This window comes from Silurus aristotelis (assembly GCF_946808225.1).
Source record: "Silurus aristotelis genome assembly, chromosome: 9".
NCBI classification, from domain to species: domain Eukaryota; kingdom Metazoa; phylum Chordata; class Actinopteri; order Siluriformes; family Siluridae; genus Silurus; species Silurus aristotelis.
In genome coordinates, this window is record NC_139582.1 from 225,001 (window position 1) to 245,000 (window position 20,000).

The 20,000-nt window shown below is 39.0% G+C and overlaps 2 protein-coding genes across 6 annotated transcripts in view; both read right to left on the reverse strand.

Moving 5' to 3' along the window:
• Positions 1-47, reverse strand: part of mdka (midkine a) — a 15,429-nt gene extending 15,382 nt beyond the window's left edge. Inside the window, exon 1 of the mRNA XM_083550166.1 lies at positions 1-47. This exon is cut by the window's left edge and continues 255 nt beyond it. The gene's annotated coding sequence lies outside the window, so the exon portion shown is untranslated.
• Positions 48-7,225: 7,178 nt separating this feature from the next.
• dgkza (diacylglycerol kinase, zeta a) overlaps positions 7,226-20,000 on the reverse strand; it is a 165,869-nt gene continuing 153,094 nt past the window's right edge. For 4 of the 5 annotated variants that reach the window (XM_083550095.1, XM_083550096.1, XM_083550094.1 and 1 more), the window contains 7 exons: positions 18,378-18,412; positions 17,132-17,181; positions 14,615-14,735; positions 13,988-14,024; positions 13,728-13,827; positions 7,747-10,107; positions 7,226-7,494 (listed from right to left, as the gene is read on the reverse strand). In XM_083550095.1, the coding sequence (XP_083406221.1) occupies positions 9,991-10,107; positions 13,728-13,827; positions 13,988-14,024; positions 14,615-14,735; positions 17,132-17,181; positions 18,378-18,412 (460 nt within the window). In that variant the 3' untranslated portion in view covers positions 7,226-7,494; positions 7,747-9,990. The remainder of the gene's footprint in view (positions 7,495-7,746; positions 10,108-13,727; positions 13,828-13,987; positions 14,025-14,614; positions 14,736-17,131; positions 17,182-18,377; positions 18,413-20,000) is intronic. The other variant, XM_083550093.1, reaches the window with a different exon arrangement.

Sequence of the window (20,000 nt, forward strand, 5' to 3'; positions counted from 1 at the left end):
TGGTCCTCCAAAATTTCCTGACCTGTGTGTGTGTGTGTGTGTGTGTGTGTGTGTGTGTGTGTGTGTGTGTGTGTGTGTGTGTGTGTGTGTGTGTGAGTCAAAAGTCGAAACCATACAAAAAAACCCTACATGGCAGAACTCATACACACACACACACACTGTATAACATTCGCCTACAGCACATGCTAAACTGACTGAAATTACTGTTTTTGTGTGCGTGTGCGTGTGTGTGTGTGTGTGTGTGTGTGTGTGTGTGTGTGTGTGTGTGTGTGTGTGTGTATGTGAAGATGATGATAGAATTGGTGATACCTGTTATTAAAAAGTCCCAATGATTATATATATACTCAAGGTGGTATCAAAATGTTCGGAGACTAATGGTGTTTCTGGTGCTGTTCTGACCCACGTGTGTTCCCACGTCTGCAATTTCAACAGGGACAGCGAGTTAGACCAAAGAACAAAAATGAAATTCTGCATCTTAATTTTCTGTAAAATCTGTCCTCGCATTTGTCACAAGTACCTACATTACAGAAATTACAGAAAAGTGTGTGTGTGTGTGTGTGTGTGTGTGTGTGTGTGTGTGTGTGTGTGTGTGTGTGTGTGTGTGTGTGTGTGTGTGTGTGTCAAGTCAAGTCAATTTGTATAGCGCTTTTCACAACAGACATTGTTTTAAAGCAGCTTTACAGAAATCAACAGTGAAGGTGAATGGTGTGTATTTATCCCTGATGAGCAGCCGTGGAGACTGTGGCAAGGAGAAACTCCCTTAGATGTTATGAGGAAGAAACTTTGAGAGGAACCAGACTCAAAAGGGGAACCCATCCTCATTTGGGTGACATCAAGAGTTTGATCATAAATCTTATAACACTACAGAACACTGGAGAGTGAGAACTAACATGAGTACTGGAGTATAAGATTATAAGTAAATGTTCTTTCTACAGTCTTTGGTATAAAACTAGGAGCTACTGAGCTCAACATTTGTGATAATCACAGATCCAGCATCAGCTTCTCCATGCCAGAGCCTTTAAACACTTCAGGAGGTCCAATGTCAAACTCCACACATGTAGTGGGATCCAATTGGCACTGGTACGTCTCTAGATGGTTCAGGATGTTTGCGAGTTCGGCATCTACTTCTTTAAAGTCCATAATCTTTATGAGGTGGGAGGTGACTGGAGCTGGCCAAACCTCAGAAAGCCTCGGGATGGGGAGGGAAAGAGAAGCAGTGGAGAGGAATTAGCGTAGCTGCTGTTCATGATATTAACAGCACAAGTTGATAATGTGCATGTGATCAGATGTTCTGTGTGTCTGTGTGTGTGTGTGTGTGTGTGTGTGTGTGTGTGTGTGTGTGTGTGTGTGTGTGTGTGTGTGTGTGTTGGGGGTGTTGGGAGTTTATGTGTGTGTGTTGGGGTTGTTGGGATGTGTGTGTGTGTGTGTGTGTGTGTGTGTGTGTGTGTGTGTGTGTGTGTGTGTGTGTGTGTGTGTGTGTGCTGGTCCTCACAAGCTTAGTCGAACAGAAATTGTCCCCAAATTGTGAAAAAATGTCAGATTGCTTTATTTAGCTTTTTTCCTAAATTTAAAGTGACCGGTGTCTTTATAGTTCCCTTTCAGTAGCTCAAGCTTCTTTAGCTTGAGAATGGGAATTTTTGGGAATGCTTCCCTGAATCACGTGTGTAATCTGTCCAACAGAATGCACAGCGTCACTGGCGGGGTGATGTCACAACCAGGAACCTTTAAAAGCACATGGAGTGAAGACGGCGATAGCTTCTGTTTGTTCAGTAACCGCTCTATGTGTGTTTATCTTTATGGTAAGTGGTAAATGTCTGGAAAAATTTGAAAAAAGAAAGCAAGAGAATAACATTCCTTCAGGCTGTGTGTGGCTTGTCTGGGAGTGGAGCATGCTAAGTCGTTTTTTTTTAAGGTAGCTGACTGTGCAGATTGCGCTCACATGTCTATGCTAACGCTCCGTTCCCGATGGGCACTCTTCAAGGAGGGTGCCCCTGCTTCTCTTGGTTCTGGCCCCGTTCTTGTTGAGGCAGAGTGGTGTGCTAGTTCCCGGGGGTCGCAGATGAACCTGGCAGAGAGTCTGGTTGCGGGCTTATCCCTTCCCCTTCCTCACCCACCGGGTCAAACACTTGCTCCGGAAGCACGCCTTTCTGCGATTTCTTCCACTTGCGGCAATAGCGTTCTGCTCTCTCTCTCCTATCTGTTACAAGAAACTACTGAAGGTGGTGACTCGGCTGTAGCCAAGCTAGATATAGACTGGCCAACCAATCAGCAGAAAGCTTGCCCTTCTAGCAAGCATGATGAGCGCTTTTTGCAACCCATGTCACAACCTCCACAACGGAGATTGTCATTCTGAGGTGTCCCAAAGTATCTCTTTACTTTAATATCATTAGACTGAAGGAGCTTGGTTATGGGTCGGTGCCCTGGATGAAGCTGGCTAGCTATCTCTCCCGGCAGACAGAGGTTAGCAGTCTTTTCAGCAGTCATTAGCTTTGTAGGTAAAACTCAATCCATTTTGAATGGACATCTATCACCACCAGGAAATGCTGCTTGTTGACCTGAGCATAATCCACATGTATCCTCTCCCACGGTGCTGTGGCCCATGACCATGGGTTGAGAGGGGCTGTTAGGGGTCTATTTAATGTGGTTTCACAGAATGCACAATAACTGGCAAATGCCTGAATTTCATGATCTAAACCAGGCCACCAAAGGAAGCTTTTTGCCAGAGCAGAGTGACTCCTGGACACTTGAATGACACCTGGTAAGTCTGAGAGCAATCTTCTCCTGTGCTTAGGTGAAATAACTCCCCTTGATCCCCAAAGAACACATCCTTGGTCTGTGGACAACTGATCTTCCAAGATTTGGATTAGGTACAAACGTAGGCCACCCCGTCATTGTCAAAGTCTTTTGACAGGATAGGGTCACATCTGATCTCTTCTGCAATGTCTTTCGATGAGACTGGCAGTTCCTCCACACAAGAGATCAGAAACACTCCTTCATGCTCCTCCTTTGAAGGACCATGTTTGCATGGGTCTTGTGAGCCGAGATGGTGCAGTTCCTGAACCAGGCAGTGATGCAGCTGCTCAGGATGCCCTCCATGGTCCCTCTGTAGAACATGGTCAAGATGGCGGGAGGGAGCTGAGCTTTCCTCAGCCTTCTCAGGAAGTAAAGGTGCTGCTGGGCTTTCTTGGTGATGGAGTTGATGTTGAGTGACCAGGTGAAGTTCTCTGCCAGATGAACACCAACATCTGGTGCTCTTGATAATCTCCACTGAGGATCCTCTCCTGAATTAAACAACAATCTCTTTGGTTTTGTCAATGTTCAAAAACAGGTTGTTGCTCCACACCAGGCTGTTCTCTGTTTCACCTCCTCTCTGTATGCTGACTCGTTGTTCTTGCTGATGAGACCCACCACGATCGTGTCATCGGCGAACTTGACGATGTGGTTTGAGCTGTGCATTGGTGCACAGTCATGAGTCAGCAGAGTAAACAGCAGTGTTACTGTACAGACAACAACATACAACAGTCAGCTTCATACTCTTTATACACACACACACACACACACACACACACACACACACACACACACACACACACACACACAAACACACACAATCACAAGGGACAGTATTAAGAAATCCATACTGGTATGATTTTTAGAGACACTGAAGAAGATTCTCGGAGACACGTGCAAGATAAAGACAGTTACCCAGGACTGAAGCCAATGACCGTGTGGTTGTTAGACACAAACATCACCAGACTCACTGCCTGAAAATGTGATCACAAAAAATATTCCAGAACAAGCTTATAAAAAAAACCTCTCAGTCTGTGTATGGTAAATGGAATAATTATTATTGCTATAATTTCTGTCTTATTCCATTTCTTACAGATTTTTCATTTGATGTTCACTGTATCAGTACTGTTGCTGTAAAATTTTATAGTCTATAAAGTGTATAACACTAATTTATTAGATATGGACACATCTGCAATTATATACAGTTTTATGGAAAACAGGACTTTTTTATATAACATTTACTTTTATATTATATGTTATAATTTATTACAGCTCTATTCTTCCTCATCATCTCTCAGATCCTCCTATTAGCTTCTTATACATGCACCAAGGAAGTGATTGAGCTTTTGCTGTGGCTGCTCTAAAGTTGTGGAACAATTTGCCTTTAAATATAAGGTCAGCCTCAAATCGGCTTCTCTTAAATTTCCTAAAGGATGTTCATTTTCTTTTGTTTTTCTTGTCCGATACTTGGTTGTGATTTGCTGTGGCTTTTTTTTTTTTATTATAAAGCACTTTGTTAATATTTTGTTATTAAAGATGCTATATAAATAAACTTTTGATTTGATTTCAATTATACTTTTAAAAGTGCATACTGTATACAGGACACAACCAATGTGGCTCTATGAATGTGAATATGAAAACTCCTTGCAGGTGTGGTCAGGAGGAAATCATACTCCTATTACACAGGGTTCCAATAATTAGTTAGAATTAGAGGCAGATGTGGTGCTTCCTCTCAGACAGAACTGCAGAATGTAGCTTTAACTATATCCATCTGTCAAAGGAACAACAAACACGCAAGTATAAGTGAGTAAATGCATTTGTAGTCATGTCATGTTAAAACTTATATGTACACATAAACTCAGTGCTCATTCATGCAGTGATATAAAGTGTTACTCTGCTGCCACATGATCGCTGCCTGGACTATTACACACACGTGCAGATGTATTGGTGTTCCTAATTAAGTGGAATAATAACTTTTTTTGTTGTGGTTTTCTGGCACAGGGAGCATTCAGGCCGAGAGCGACTTTCAATCTGTAGTTATTTTTGTGTTGTTAAATGCATGAGCTGGAACAGAGCTGGAGATACAGAACATTTATAGCTGCTATAAAATGTGATAACAGGAAATAACTTGTTTTGTGGATGGTTCACAGCATTACATGTAACTATAAACACATAACACATACATACGTGTGTTTAAATAAAAAACATTTAGCTTCAGTACAAATGGAATAAAACAACTGATGTTTATTCAACTTCAACAGGAACAACATTTTACATCCCAGACGATGAATACTTTCCGTAATCAGAATGCCACTAAAATCATTACCTACATAGTAACATAACAGTCAACAGATTTATATCTTACAAACCTTATAATTAAGTACTGATAATTAATATAACATCTAACATCTGTTTAACTTCACTGGTTAAATAAATGCTATAATTATAATAAAAAAAAGTTTACTGTTTTCTTTCATTTGTATCAAAAACTCGAGGCAGAATTTGTTTCTTTCAGGAAGAAACTTCAATTCAATTAAAAGGAAACAAAAGACAAGCAAGTCAAAGAAACTGTATGAGCTGCCCTTAGGAATTATTTATCATTCTGGGAACAAGCTGTTATTCTTGGAAAAGGTGAAGCAACAAAGGGCACACATCTGTGTGAGAGACCCCCCACTCCTACAGGAGAAAACAGATAGAAAAGACGACTACAATGGAATGGAGGAAAGAAAAAAAGAGATGGAAGGAAACATTGGCTAAAAGGTTGTATGGTTAATATCTGCTCTTTATAGTTTGCTGAAGAGAAAAAATGAATTCTATGTTCTCCACAGTTGAACCTCTGTTCCACATCACACGGTTGGATGAAACCTTCATTGTTTTTGGTGGGTGGGGGTGGGGCTCAGATCCACTTCAAATGGTCCATGTGGTGTAAAAAAGAATGTAAAATTGTGAGATGATGACAAGTCTCTACAAAAACACATGAAAAGATCCACAGATGATCTCCATTTTTTTTCTTTAGTAATTTTATTGAAACCTGAACCCAACGGTAATAATTCAGTGTTAAACTCATGAACGGAGCTCTTAGAAGGAGTCAAGAAGCGGCCATTCGGAAAAAACAGACAAAGAAAAGTTCAGAAACTAAAAGAATTGAAAATCTTTCAGCGCAAATAAATTGAACCGATGGTGTAGAGAACAGGATCAGGAAACGGTGATGCGCTGCTTCTGAAAAATACAGTCAGCAATGAGATTTAATGAGGAGAGAATTTAAACTTAAAAATTACAACATTTATGTGAGACCTAGTTAATACATAAACAAGTGACTGACACACACACACACACACACACACACACACACACACACACGCACACACGCACACACACACACACACACACCAGTGTTGTGTACATACTGTGGGAATGTACATTTTGTAGAAGGAAATGTTTTGTGTCTTGTCCTAAGTGATATATATATACACACACACACACACACACACACACACACACACACACACACACACACACACACACACACACACACACACACACACACACACACACAGTGTTTTCTGTTTGTTGTTGATCCATTAGAACCCAGAAGGCATGAAGGCAGTGAGTCACAGACAGAAAGGAGCACAGAGGTCTTTCTTTAAAAAGCTAAGGGGAAGTGGGGGGTGTTTAGTTTGTCTTAAGGGAGTGGGATGTTTTGGACTGGATTACAGCATCATCTTCACTAGTGACCCACCTGCAGTGTGATCAGTGGAGTAAAGAAATCTAAAGGAGGTCAAGAAATGCAAGGATTGTCAAAAACATTAAAATTAAAGGATTTTCCACCTGTACTAAAGAAATGTGTGTGAGGGAGGGCACATTAATGACCCCAGTGCCGGGGCGTGTCCCTGTAGAGCTTCAACACTGCACAGTTTACCATTCTACCTCATTTAACACGTCTCCACACCCGAGTCAACACATTATCTAATTACTGAAGCCTTTATGGGCTAAATCTGTTACACAAACTTTTTGTAGATCTGTGGTCCAACAAACCAGCATTTTAAATGCTCCTGATGTACACAACACAATACACATTACACAGATGCAGCTGTTGAAACAGCTGGGGGTATATACAGGGTTTAACCAAAGAATCATTATATACACATTAACAGATTAAACAGCAATAAGTTCCATGTAAAATAATAAAATATAACCTGATCATATTTATTACAGTGTAGTCTACAAACCACATCTTTATTATTGATGGAAAAAGACTTCAGCTGAATCAATTCACTGAAGCACAGAAGAACCCTAACCCCAACCCTTTCTATATTACATCTGTAGGTTTTAACCTTTATTCTATCATCATAATACAAAAGTTTCATATTTCTGCTTTGCACGACTTAACACTCACACACACACACTCACACACACACAAACACAAACACACTTCTAATGGAAATACTTTAGGTTTTTATTGCGTGGCAGTGAAAAAAGCAAAAAATATTACACAAACTTTGGATCATTTTTACTAAATCAGTACAACAAAATAAATATTTAACATGGTGTGAAGTACATTCTGACATCATGCAGTTGTCTTGGGATTAAGAGCTAATAACAAAAAAAAAGTAAATCTTACTTCATTATAATTCCACAGGATGTTTCATTAAGATGGGTGACTACTGGGACAAGTTATTTTTCCAGAGGTGAGATGTTGAAATACTTCAAACTAATTATTAAAATACTAAAAATACATTCATTCATTCTCTCCCGCTTATCCGTAATTCGGGTCGCGGGGGCAGCAGTATTAGCAGACCCCCGCCTTCGACTGCTGCCCAATCCTCACAGCACCGTCCCTTACGGTCCCTCCTGCAGGTGGTGAGCCCACGGGAAGGCGGCCCCACGTCACTCCGACGTCACGGACCTTGATATTTCCCTCGTAAGGGAATTATCGTACTAAAAATACTAAAATACTTAATACTAAAATTTTAATATACAGGAGGCCTGGGTCCTTTCGTGGATTGTTAGAAGGCACTGTGTGCAGTTCAGCTTTCGATCTGCTGATCTGAAATTAATGTTCTATACTGTAGAAAGCTTTTCAAATGCAGTTACTACAGACGTCTACACACTGTAGAGATCCAAAATTATGAGCTACAAACTTCAGAACTGTGTTTAAGAATTATTTTCGAATAGAATTTTACTCTCTAAATGTAGCAATAACAGTAATATAAATAAACGCTGCATCTCTTTTCATGCTGAATAAAGCAAAAAGTGGATTTGGGGAGAAAAAAATTTGAAAGATATAAATAATTAAAAATAATATTTTAATGAACACCTCTGACATGCAGGTTTTCATCTAATCTCAGACTCCAGATTTAACTTAACGTAAAAATGAGATGATGAAAACAATCACATGTTCCACAGAATTATCTGTAAGTATAAGAGCATTCGGCTGTAGGAAATTCATCATCAGGTTGGTGTAAAAACCTATAGAATATTTTCCTGTAATTATCTTATAACAGCAATTTATATATATATATAAAAAAAGTAAAGTAACTGCTCAAATTTTGTACTTTTACAAACAGCTAGAAAACCATATGAACATCTGCAATTAAAAAATCTGTTTCCGATTGCACTCCATTCATTTGTTAAGATAAACCGTGATTTTCTGTTCCAGGAAATGAATCCAAACCTGAAGGAACTGAGGAGGAACTGCGGAGGAACTGCGAAAAGACTCAGGAACTGTGCTCTAACAAATGATAGAATCTCCCTATTCCTGTTATGCCAGAATTTAACCTCAAACTGTCTCAGGTCCACATCATCCAGCAAGATCCATCAATAAACATCAAGTTTGTGACCATATTTTTTTTTTCCGTGATTTTCTAACCTTCTGCTTTGATTGTCTTCTCAGATTGTCGAGATTGAAAGTGAATATGTCAGCTGACATTTGAAAATAAATTCTTACAAACATCTCCATTACATGGCCAGGCCTTATTTCAAATCTTACAAATGATTTGGGTTTTTGCCCTGATATTGCCTCTCACACTTCTCCTGTGAAGGTTTTGTTGTTTGTTTATTGTCTTTGGCGGGTTCTTTAGAAACGCTTACTGGTGTGTACCTCAGCAGTGGGAACAGTATAAGGGCCACAAGAAAGGGCCCTCTCTTTGCAAGTTAAATATTTGAATGGATTATTGATTATATTTACTCTGAAAACTAATAGAATTATTTTTTTTATTCTAGAAAATAAATCGCACCGTCACACATTGGTGTATTAAGATAAAGCACTGATTAAAAAGATGAGATGAGATGAGATGAGATGAGATGAGAAGAGAAGAGAAGAACTCAGGAGCAGAGAATTATGAAAAATGAATGAATCTGCATTCTGTAAAGTGTGAAATGTACACTATAATACAAAAAGTGAACAAATCAGACGTTTTAGTGATAAATTATATAAACATCTATTTACTATTAAAAAGGGCATTACAAACAAAACCGCAACTTTAGTACAACAATCATAAATGAAGAAACTGATGAATAAAAAAAGCAATGAGAGCTACAGTGCACAGGTTCCTCAGACAGGAACCTCATCAGACACAGTTACAGTACCAAGAGTTATTAGAAGGAAACCTTTCTAGAAGAGAGAAGAAAAAAAAAAACAATGAAAGAAGCAAAGCAAAGCAAAGAAAAGAACAGCTACTACAGTCTCAAAATGTTTTCAGTGCAGTAAGAGCTGAAAGTCAGCAAACACTTCCTAAAACCCTACGCTTTCAACACGCGTCCACTCAGTCGCAGCAAACAGGAAACCATCACGCGTCTGAAATGTCTGTTAGATTATGCAAAGCTCATCATCATCCCTCATCATCATCTAGAACACCACCAATCGGCATTAAAACTCTGAACTGTGTGATGAGTGCTGCAGAAATCTCTCATCAGCTTCTCACACACACACACACACACACACACACACACACACACACACACACACACACACACACACACACACACACACACACACAAACATGCTGATAGGTGGAAATGTAGTCATGCCAGTACACCTGCAGATCTTTATCGTGTTTTAGCGCTAGAGTTGGTTAGAACTTAAGGTTTCACTCTCCATGAAGAGGAACCTTCCATTATGGACTAGTCCATTCTCATTAGTTTGGCACATGTAGACGACTCCAGACTCCAGAGGGGGAAGGAAGGTGTGCGTGTTAAAGATCAGACTGCTGTCTCCTGGTCCTCACGCTGGATCATCTGGTAGTGCTGCCGGTTCTCCAGATATGCCGCTAGTTCAGCATCTTTAGCTTTTTCTGCTCTGTTCTTTGGAGTGTCCCCCTGCCAACGCAAAACACAAACACTAAGTGGAGGAAAAAACACACTGGAGATGCTCAGATTTAGTATGGGAACATTTCACATCAGACTTTAAAGCAAACGATGGGCTGAGATTAGATAATGAGCAGTAATCAGTATGTGGTGGTTAAATAGTGTGTGAAATTGTGTTATGGAAGATTTACTGTATGTGTAATATAATATCATTAGTAAATCAGGAGACAGTTAGCATGTGCTATTATTATATTATTCTGGATCTTAATATATCATTCTCGCTTCTCCTCCACACTCAGAATCAACTCAATATTAAATGCACAGATTTAAAGGCATATTGTAAAACAGATTCAAATAATTTGGCTAAACTTTAGCATTAATTTGATCAGGTGTATTTTTGCTGTCAGTGTTTTAAAAACACATAAAACTTAATTGAATCGTTTTTTTGTGTGTTTTTTTTCTGAAGAGCTTCTTAAAGAAAACATGCACATTTGCAACCTATTTTCTGTAAAAAGAAGCTTTATTAAACTCTCTGACACATCATCACCTCCACTTCCTGTATGATGCATTTCAGTGTATCTACAGTGGGGAAATAATTATCTGCTGACTTTGTAAATTTACCCCCTTACAAAAAAATAAACAGTCTAGAATTATTCTGGAAGGTTTATTTTACAGAGAGAGAAAGAATATTAAAAAAAAAAAAAAATCCAGAAAAGAAAAATAAACTAATATTATATATAAATTCATTTGTATTTGATGGAGTAAAATAAGTATTTGTTTCTGTACCAACCAGCAAGATTTCTGACTCCCACACACTTAAATTATTCCTGTACCTTTAGGAAAGTTCTCCTGATATCGAATCATTATGTGTATAAAAGACACCAGTCACAGAATTAACCTCTTCCATTCAAACCTCTCCACCACCATGGGCGAGACCAAAGAGCTGTCAGAGGACGTCAGGGACAAGATTGTAGAACTGCACAAGGCTGGAATGGGTTACAAGACCATCAGCAAGAACTTGGTGAGAAAAAGAGCACTGTTGGTGTGATCATTTTGAGAATGGAAGAAATACAAGATCAGTCAATCGCCTTCGATCTGGAGCTCCATGTAGAATCTCACCTTATGCAGTAAGGATGATGAGAAAGGTGAGGATCAGCCCAGAATTATACTGGAGGAGCTTGTTATTGATCTCAAGAGAACAGGACCACAGTCACCAAGAAAACCATTGGTAACACACCGAGGTCCTTCTGCTCAAGAATGCACATGAACAGACCCATCTGAAGTTTCCCAGTGAACACCTGAATGATTCAGAGAAGACTTGGGAGACAGTGATGTGGTCAGATGAGACCAAAATTGATCATCGACAGAACTCGTGTTCTGAGACAGAGAAATGCAGTATATGACCCCAAGAACGCCGTCGCCACTGTCAAACACAGGGGAGGAAACATTCTGCTTTGTCTGCTCAGGCTCCAGGAAAACTTCACCACATGAAGGTCCTCTGACAGCTCTTTGGTCTCTGCCATGGTGGTGGAGAGGTTTGAATGTAGGAGTTTGATTCTGTGACTGGTGACTTTTATACACATAATGAGTTGATATCAGGAGAACTTTCCTCAAGGTACAGGAATAATTTGGGTGTGTGGGAGCCAGAACTCTTGCTGGTTGGTATGGAAACAAATACAAATGAATTTATAACCTTCTTTAGAGTTATTATTTTTTACTATATACTTTTTATATTTATTCTCTCGTTGTTAAAATAAACTAACCATAATAATTCTAGACTTTTAATATGAGGGATGTGTTCTGTACCACAACACACTTTAACAGTAGAACACGGGAGGAATTGGAAAGAGTTTAATGAATAAAGATTACTCTGCATTTAAAGCTTCTCACAATAACGTCTGTACAGGAAGCACTGAATGTGTTTATGTTTCACAGTGCAGACACTTTCATCACACTTCCATCACACTTCCATCACACTTCCATCACACTTCCATCACACTTCCATCACACTTCCATCACACTTCCATCACACTTCCATCACACTTCCATCACACTTTGTTGGTGATGTTGGTCTGGGTGTTAGTGTAGGTGTTGGTGTTGTTAAAAGTATTTGTGTTTGTATAGGTGTAAGTGTTGGTGAAAGTATCGGTGTTGGTGTAGGTGTTGGTGAAAGTATTATTGTTGGTGTTGGTGTAGGTGAAATTATCGATGTTGGTCTGGGTGTTGGTGTAGGTGTTGGTGTAGGTCTTAGTGTAGGTCTTAGTGTTGTTAAAAGTATCTGTGTTGGTATAGGTGTAAGTGTTGTTAAAAGTATCTGTGTTGGTATAGGTGTAAGTGTTGTTAAAAGTATCTGTGTTGGTATAGGTGTAAGTGTTGTTAAAAGTATCTGTGTTGGTATAGGTGTAAGTGTTGTTAAAAGTATCTGTGTTGGTATAGGTGTAAGTGTTGTTAAAAGTATCTGTGTTGGTATAGGTGTAAGTGTTGTTAAAAGTATCTGTGTTGGTATAGGTGTAAGTGTTGTTAAAAGTATCTGTGTTGGTATAGGTGTAAGTGTTGTTAAAAGTATCTGTGTTGGTATAGGTGTAAGTGTTGTTAAAAGTATCTGTGTTGGTATAGGTGTAAGTGTTGTTAAAAGTATCTGTGTTGGTATAGGTGTTGGTAAAAATATTATTGTTGGTGTAGGTGTTGGTGAAAGTATTATTGTTGGTGTTGGTGTAGGTGTTGGTGAAATTATCGATGTTGGTCTGGGTGTTAGTGTAGGTGTTGGTGAAAGTATTATTGTTGGTGTTGGTGTAGGTGAAATTATCGATGTAGGTGTTAGTGTTGTTAAAAGTATCTGTGTTGGTATAGGTGTAAGTGTTGGTGAAAGTATTATTGTTGGTGTTGGTGTAGGTGAAATTATCGATGTAGGTGTTGATGTAGGTGTTAGTGTAGGTGTTAGTGTAGGTGTTAGTGTTGTTAAAAGTATCTGTGTTGGTATAGGTGTAAGTGTTGGTGAAAGTATTGGTGTTGGTGTAGGTGTTGGTGAAAATATTATTGTTGGTGTAGGTGTAGGTGTTGGTGAAATTATCGATGTTGGTGCAGGTCCAGGTAAAGATGTAGGTGTTTAAAGGCACTCAGGAATTACAGAAGGAGGCAGTTTCTCAGACTGAATATTTTGCCCGAGGGAAAGTGCAGGTTAGGAGCAGACAAAGAAACAGCCCATCTGTCATGTGGAGGTTAGAGCTCATGCTGAGTCAGAGGTCTTGAGAGCTATTCAGACGGCATAAAGAAGAAAGAGAACGCAGGAGGAAAAGAAAAAAAAAAAAAAAAAAAGTGAAAAAGTGGCCACCAGTTACAGCCTGTCAGCCGACTAGAAACAGCATAGAAATTACAGACTCTTCACGAGAGCAACTTTTCCAGCGGCCTTTGTGCCAAACCAATGACGCACATCGGAAAATTTAAGGGGATGATTAGAAAATCACTTCCATCCTGAACCTCACGGATCTGCTCTAATTTCTCTTCGCACTGCATACAGTAGATCTGTGGAAAACTGGACCTCTGCTCAACTGTACACATCTGACATTATTACTGGAAGGATTTGAGAGTCTTCCATTGAGGTTAGTCACAATAAATACAAACAATTTCCTCACCTGTATGTCTGTCTTCATCAGAGAAGCTCCTGCCTCCACTAAGTAGTGACAGATCGTCCTCTGACACAACGAGGCTGCTTGGTGCAACACCGTCTCACCACTACAAGTCAGAAAGGGCACTGAGAAAACCATGGCATGCGCTAAAGGAGACTAAACTAAGCTACAATCCAATCATTTACTTAAATCTTATGTAAACATTATCCTCATTAAAATAAACATGATTTAGGATTTGAACCAAAGTCCAAAAAAACATTTCTCACTTTTCTGCCTCAGTCACGTCCAGAATATCGGCGGGGGCTGAAAGGAAACGAGACAAAATACAGCCTACTGTAAAAACAGTGCCGTCTTTCAGACTATTTACATTTTATGCACAATATGTTTTATTTCATTATAGTGAAAGTGTTGATAAAATTACACACATTACTATCATCCAGACAATAAGCATCAGGTACACATGGTTTCAAAAACCATAATAACACGAGGTGGCATCAAAAGGTTTGGAGACTCGCTCTGTTTACAAGAAAGTACTTTGTGTCAAACGTCTCTGTGCAGGTTTGTCCAGTTTCACACAGAATTTCATGTTTGCACTTTGTTCTAACTCGCAGACATGAGAAGACACGTGGGTCAGAACAGCACCAGATAGGATAAAGGTTGGGGTGAAAAGCTGAGTGTGTAGCAGAAATGAGAATCTAGATACATCTCAAGCTGTAGATATGTTCTGTTTCACCCAGAGATTTTATTTTATCCTCAGAAACCTCTGGGTGAAACAGAACATATCTACAGCTCTGTCCCTAATATACCTGCTTCCATCTGATCCACTGTGTGAGTGTGTGAGTGTGTGTGTGTGTGAGTGTGTGTGTGTGTGTGTGTGTGTGTGTGTGTCTCACCGTTATCAATGATGTATTTGACAATTTCTTTACTGGCTGCATCCACTGCATGGTGGAGTAACGTACGACCTGCTGAGTCTTGGACACACAGATCTGCCCCCTGCTTATGGAACTCCTTCAGCTAGAGAAACAATTTTACACACACACACACACACACACACACACACACACACACACACACACACACACACACACACAACATTGTAAAGATTCTATCAAAAGTATGAGTTCCTCAGGGTCCAATTATTTACTTCTCCGAGTTACACTTTATTCAGAAGGTTCTCTAACTATGGATCCTTCTGACCAGTGCACCTGCACATTCACTGTTCCTTCCAATTATAGAGGATCTATCTTCTCCAGTACACACCAAATATTAACCATTTTAACACAATGTTATGTTCCTGCAGCAGCTCCTCTAAACTGTCCTCTTATCTTCATGTTCTTCCACACCTTCCTCTTATCTTCAGGTTCCTCTACAGTGCTGTGTGATGTTCATGTTCACGACTGACTCAGTGTGTAAAGAAGGATACGTCACTGTATCAGATCTTTTAAAGCAGGTCACCACAGCAGTTACTGATGCTACAACCAGAACATTCAGTTTCAATGTGCAATCTGCCCTCTTTCACATACACACAGCTCTTGGATGCTCCTGATTATCTAGCGTCTTTGTGACCTTCAATTGAGAATGTGATTGTTTTCCCAAAAATGTAGGTTGTCTTGGACTTCCATCTGCACAAAGCAATGAGATGGTGAGGATTCAGATGAATCCATGCAGCTTTAAAGGATTTCTGTTTCTGTAGAATCTCATGCTCGGGTGAGGCGAGGAATCTCTCATTAGTGCTTCTAATTCTGTTTGCTCAATAGTCTTCATGATAATATAAAGGTTGTGTTTATGATGTATATAAATGATGGTGTTTATCTGATTGCTTTTTAACACCATCAGAGGAACAACCAAGAATCCAAGTGAGGTTTTACAGAGTGAGGTGAAGCCTGAAAAGCCTGAAAACTTGGCTGTGATTAAGAAGCCTTCGAGCTCCTTACTGTGGTAATTACAGACCCTTCAGCAGCTCTGTGTTTGTGATGATTCCCCCTGTGCTTTGGTTTGGGCCTAAAAACGTGTTCATATACAACAAACACACAAACCCTTCACATGGAGATTATCCTTAGAACAGCTGGAGCATCTGGAGCATTTACACATCTATATATATATATATACACACTCACACACACACACACAACTTTTTATTAATTTATTTACATAATACATCTTATAAAGCGTGTTATTTTAAGATATAAGGTACAGAATGAAGGGAAGGTGCATTGTGGTGTTCTACTGGTAATTTTCGATCTAAATAAGAATATTTGACTGGGACTGATGGTTCATGGGTAATAACACACTTGTCCCAACGCCTCTCTTGCGGGGTTTTGGTTATATTCCCTTCCCCAATGATATAGTAATTAAATGTATCAGTGGAGAAGTGTGAGGTATCAGCGGGGAACTGATGGAGATGAGATGCGACTGGAATGTAAATTTGATTTTGAGAAATGGTTTTGAACGATGAATAAACAAAAATAATGTCATACATTTCAGGGAAAAGGAGTCTGCATGTGCTGTTAATGCACTGAAATTAGGATGATAATCAGGAACCACGGAGTTTAAACACATAAATGTCTATAATCTGTAAGTATAAAGTCTAAAAATCTTATCCACAGACACAATATTAATGTGTTTTATTGATTTTTCTCTTTTTATATATATATATATATATATATATATATTTCATAATGATTATTTGTTTGCTTCATTCCTAACATTCTGTTTGGTTATAACTTCACTGTGTTCTTGTGGTTTATTTTGCAATGCTCATTTCACTGTTTGTTTTTCCTTTCTTTTTTTTATTTCAGATCTGATCACCATTCAGCTGGTGTTTTTCTGACAAATCTGTTGCCATGGAAACCAACCAACCAACGCTGACCCCAATTGCCATTACCGGTTACTGCTCCTACACTCAGAGCCATTTGGTGATGGAACTGAACAACATGTGCCAGCTGTAAAACAACTCTCTTCCAGTGGAAATACACACATCAGTCACGCAGATTAGGTAATGTGTTGGTGGAAAAAGGCTGACAGAAGAGTATTTATCATCTGATAGAGAACTTTAAAATGCACTCAAGGCATTTAATTAAACATTTAATCAGCCTCATATTTCATACATATAAGAATAAATATAAGACTAATCACTGAGTAAAAGACGTCTTTCCCAAACAGTCAGCATTCAAAGGACTTAAATATAAACCTGAATTATAAGTAAATAATACAATTAATTAAAATAGTTTTTTAATATTTATTGATCCCTTTAGTTGCATTTAATTTGTCTCTATTTCTACATATTTCACAACTCCAGCAAACACAGTGCACTTACATCAATTAAATGAAATGCAATTAAATTAATTTTAAACAATTAATGTATTTAAAAAACACATTTGTGTTTGGAGGAGTGTGTTACAGGAACTTACCCTCTGATGGTCCTTATTCTTCACACATTCAATAAGCACATCAGCTGATACTGTAGAGAGAGGACAGATGTGTGAACTTCATCCTGAAAACCTTCGTGACTCTACACTGCAGCGCTGCTGGATGCTTGATTCTGATTGGTCAGAAGGTGGTGATGTATTTTCTATAACAGTGAATCTGAATGGCAGCTGCAAGGTTCTTTATTCACATTTGATATTGTGTTTTATTGCTGGTCATTTACACCAGGACTGCACAGGAATGGGATTTTAAAAATAAGCAAAATTCTTTAGTATGTTTTTGTAATTGTCCAATTTGAGATAATTAACTACAATTTTTGGAAGGAGTCTCCAGTGTGAGACTTTGACTAAAGTCAGAGGTGAGACACTTGTGTTTAAAGTGATATAATACAAGTGGAAACTCTACATTCTGTATTAAAGCATTGCGATATTATTATTATGATATCTCAGTCTACACATTTTACACACATTTACAGAGTTGTTCTGAGGTCCATCAGCAGACGGGTTGTTTAATGTTTTGAAGGCAGTAGGTTTGAAAATAGAGTGAGGAAATAGGATTTTAATTAGCAATGCTAATCCCATTAGGCCACGCTGCCTCTGCTTCTGTCTCAATATTCTAAATCTGGGTTCGGAGCCCTTTATATATTATCCATTCACACAATCCCAGTGTGATGTCAGCTTCAAAACAGGTTGAAATGATATAAATATACTGGCTTTGGATATTCTGACAGCTTTCTAACATCTAAACGTCGGTGAGTGAAGATTGCGATCACTGATCCCCATCTTGCCCTCGATCCTAAACTGCTTTCTGTTGCACTGAATAACGTGAACACTGATGTACAACAATGTGATTATTGTAACCTTAATTCACCTTAGTGCTACTCAAAAAGGTCAAAAGAGATCCTTCACTTTTTTTTACCACTTCTTACAGTTTCCTCCGAGGCAGAAGTGCGAGAAACAGAGGCAGCTGCCTTCTCAGACTCAGGCAAGCCAGAACCAGAAACCATTTAACACTGAAACCCACCTCCTTCTTTAGTGACTTTAGGAAGCTGAACAGAACAGTCCTACACGCTTTTATTCTCTCACACTTGGAGAAGCACAGGCAAGAGCAGAGACACACTGAGGTTCTCCATTACACACATACTGAACGCACAGGGTTTATCAGGGGAGAGCAGAGACCCTCATCCTGCGCTCATTATCTCCATTTCAATGTGTGTACTGCAGTTTTTACCTGGAACACTGATGCTCACAGCATTCTTGTCTGACCTGCAGATGGGAGACAAAAAAAAAGCGAATAATGAATAAGAAAGTTACAGAGATGATCACAAACTGCAGCATCAGAGCAACTTCTTCAGCAGGAGCAACGCAAAGACTCTAGTTTTATAGGGAAAAAACAATCCCAAAGGGTCTCATTAATTTTTTGTGTGTGTGTGTGTGTGTGTGTGTGTGTGTGTGTGTGTGTGTGTGTGTGTAGAGAGGGGGTTACAGACGGTTGACTGAATGCTAACTAATCCCAGTTGGTGGTTCCTCTGGAAACAGCACGAATGACCGAAACTCAATCCATAAAACTCCACACTAAAGTCAGTCAAATCCAAACCAGAACCAAAATCCAACAGTCAAATTTAATACACAAGAGATCCAAACTCGAACCCAGAGCCAACTCTCAACACTGTAATCAGTCAAATAAGATGCAAAGCAGATCCAAACCCAACATCTACAAAAAATTTGGAGTCCAGAACGATCTTCTAACATCAACTACACCATGGAGTCAACTTTCCATTTAAACTACTGCAGCAAATGACTGCTGAGCTTCAACACAAAACAAAACCTTGTTTTTTAATTTAATTCATTTCATGCACTTTGTCTTAAAGCAGCTTTACAGAGATAAAACAGTTCTAAAAGAATATAAGCTCCTTCATTGTAATTCTATGTTTGAGAACATTATGAGGACATTTGTGGACATTGTTAGTTGTTCATGTTGATGGAGTAAAATCAGAAATTTGAACATGTAAATGTTTTAATATCTGTACTAAACGTACGTGAAACGTTTCCCTGCTCTGTTTTGATCTCTCACAGTAATTCTTCCAATTACAGGCAAAACATTGTATTAAAGTGGTCAGGAAGCTCACAGCAAAAAATAAAACACAAAACACTCAAGCCAACAACTGAGATAATGATGAGGCATTAAACACCATTTCTACCAGAACAACACATTATGTGCTTTTATTTAATGGAAGATAATTAATTTCTCTGACAGAAAAATCACAACATCTGCATCAATAACTCTAAATAAACAAGAAAAAACCTTCAGTGTTCAGGAGGTGTGTGTGTGTGTGTGTGTGTGTGTGTGTGTGTGTGTGTGTGCTTGAAGTGGCTCACAGTTCTGCATGAATGTATTAATGGACAGTACGTGTGCTTCAGCTTTGACACGACGTCTCCTCCAAACACACATCACTCTACTGATGAATATTTGATCAAAGTGCTACGGTGGTGTATCAGAAACATCTGTCTGAAAACCAGTGACAGAGATGCCAGTAATCTGCTCCCCTCTGAGACAGTCATGATGTAGAGAGAGAGAGAGAGAGAGAGAGAGAGAGAGAGAGAGAGAGAGAGAGAGAGAGAGAGATTTTGAGGATTTCTGAAATAAATCACCCTGTAGAGAAGAGATGATGATGATGATGATGATGATGATGATGATGATGGTGGTGGTGGTCACTGCAGGACACAAGCTTTGTAATAAATCTCATGAAAAAAGACTCTAAAAGTGGCTCATGAAGAACCTCCATTTTGCTCATGTCCACTTCAACACACTGCTTTTTTTTTTTCTTCTTTTCACATGACTCGAGTAATTCCA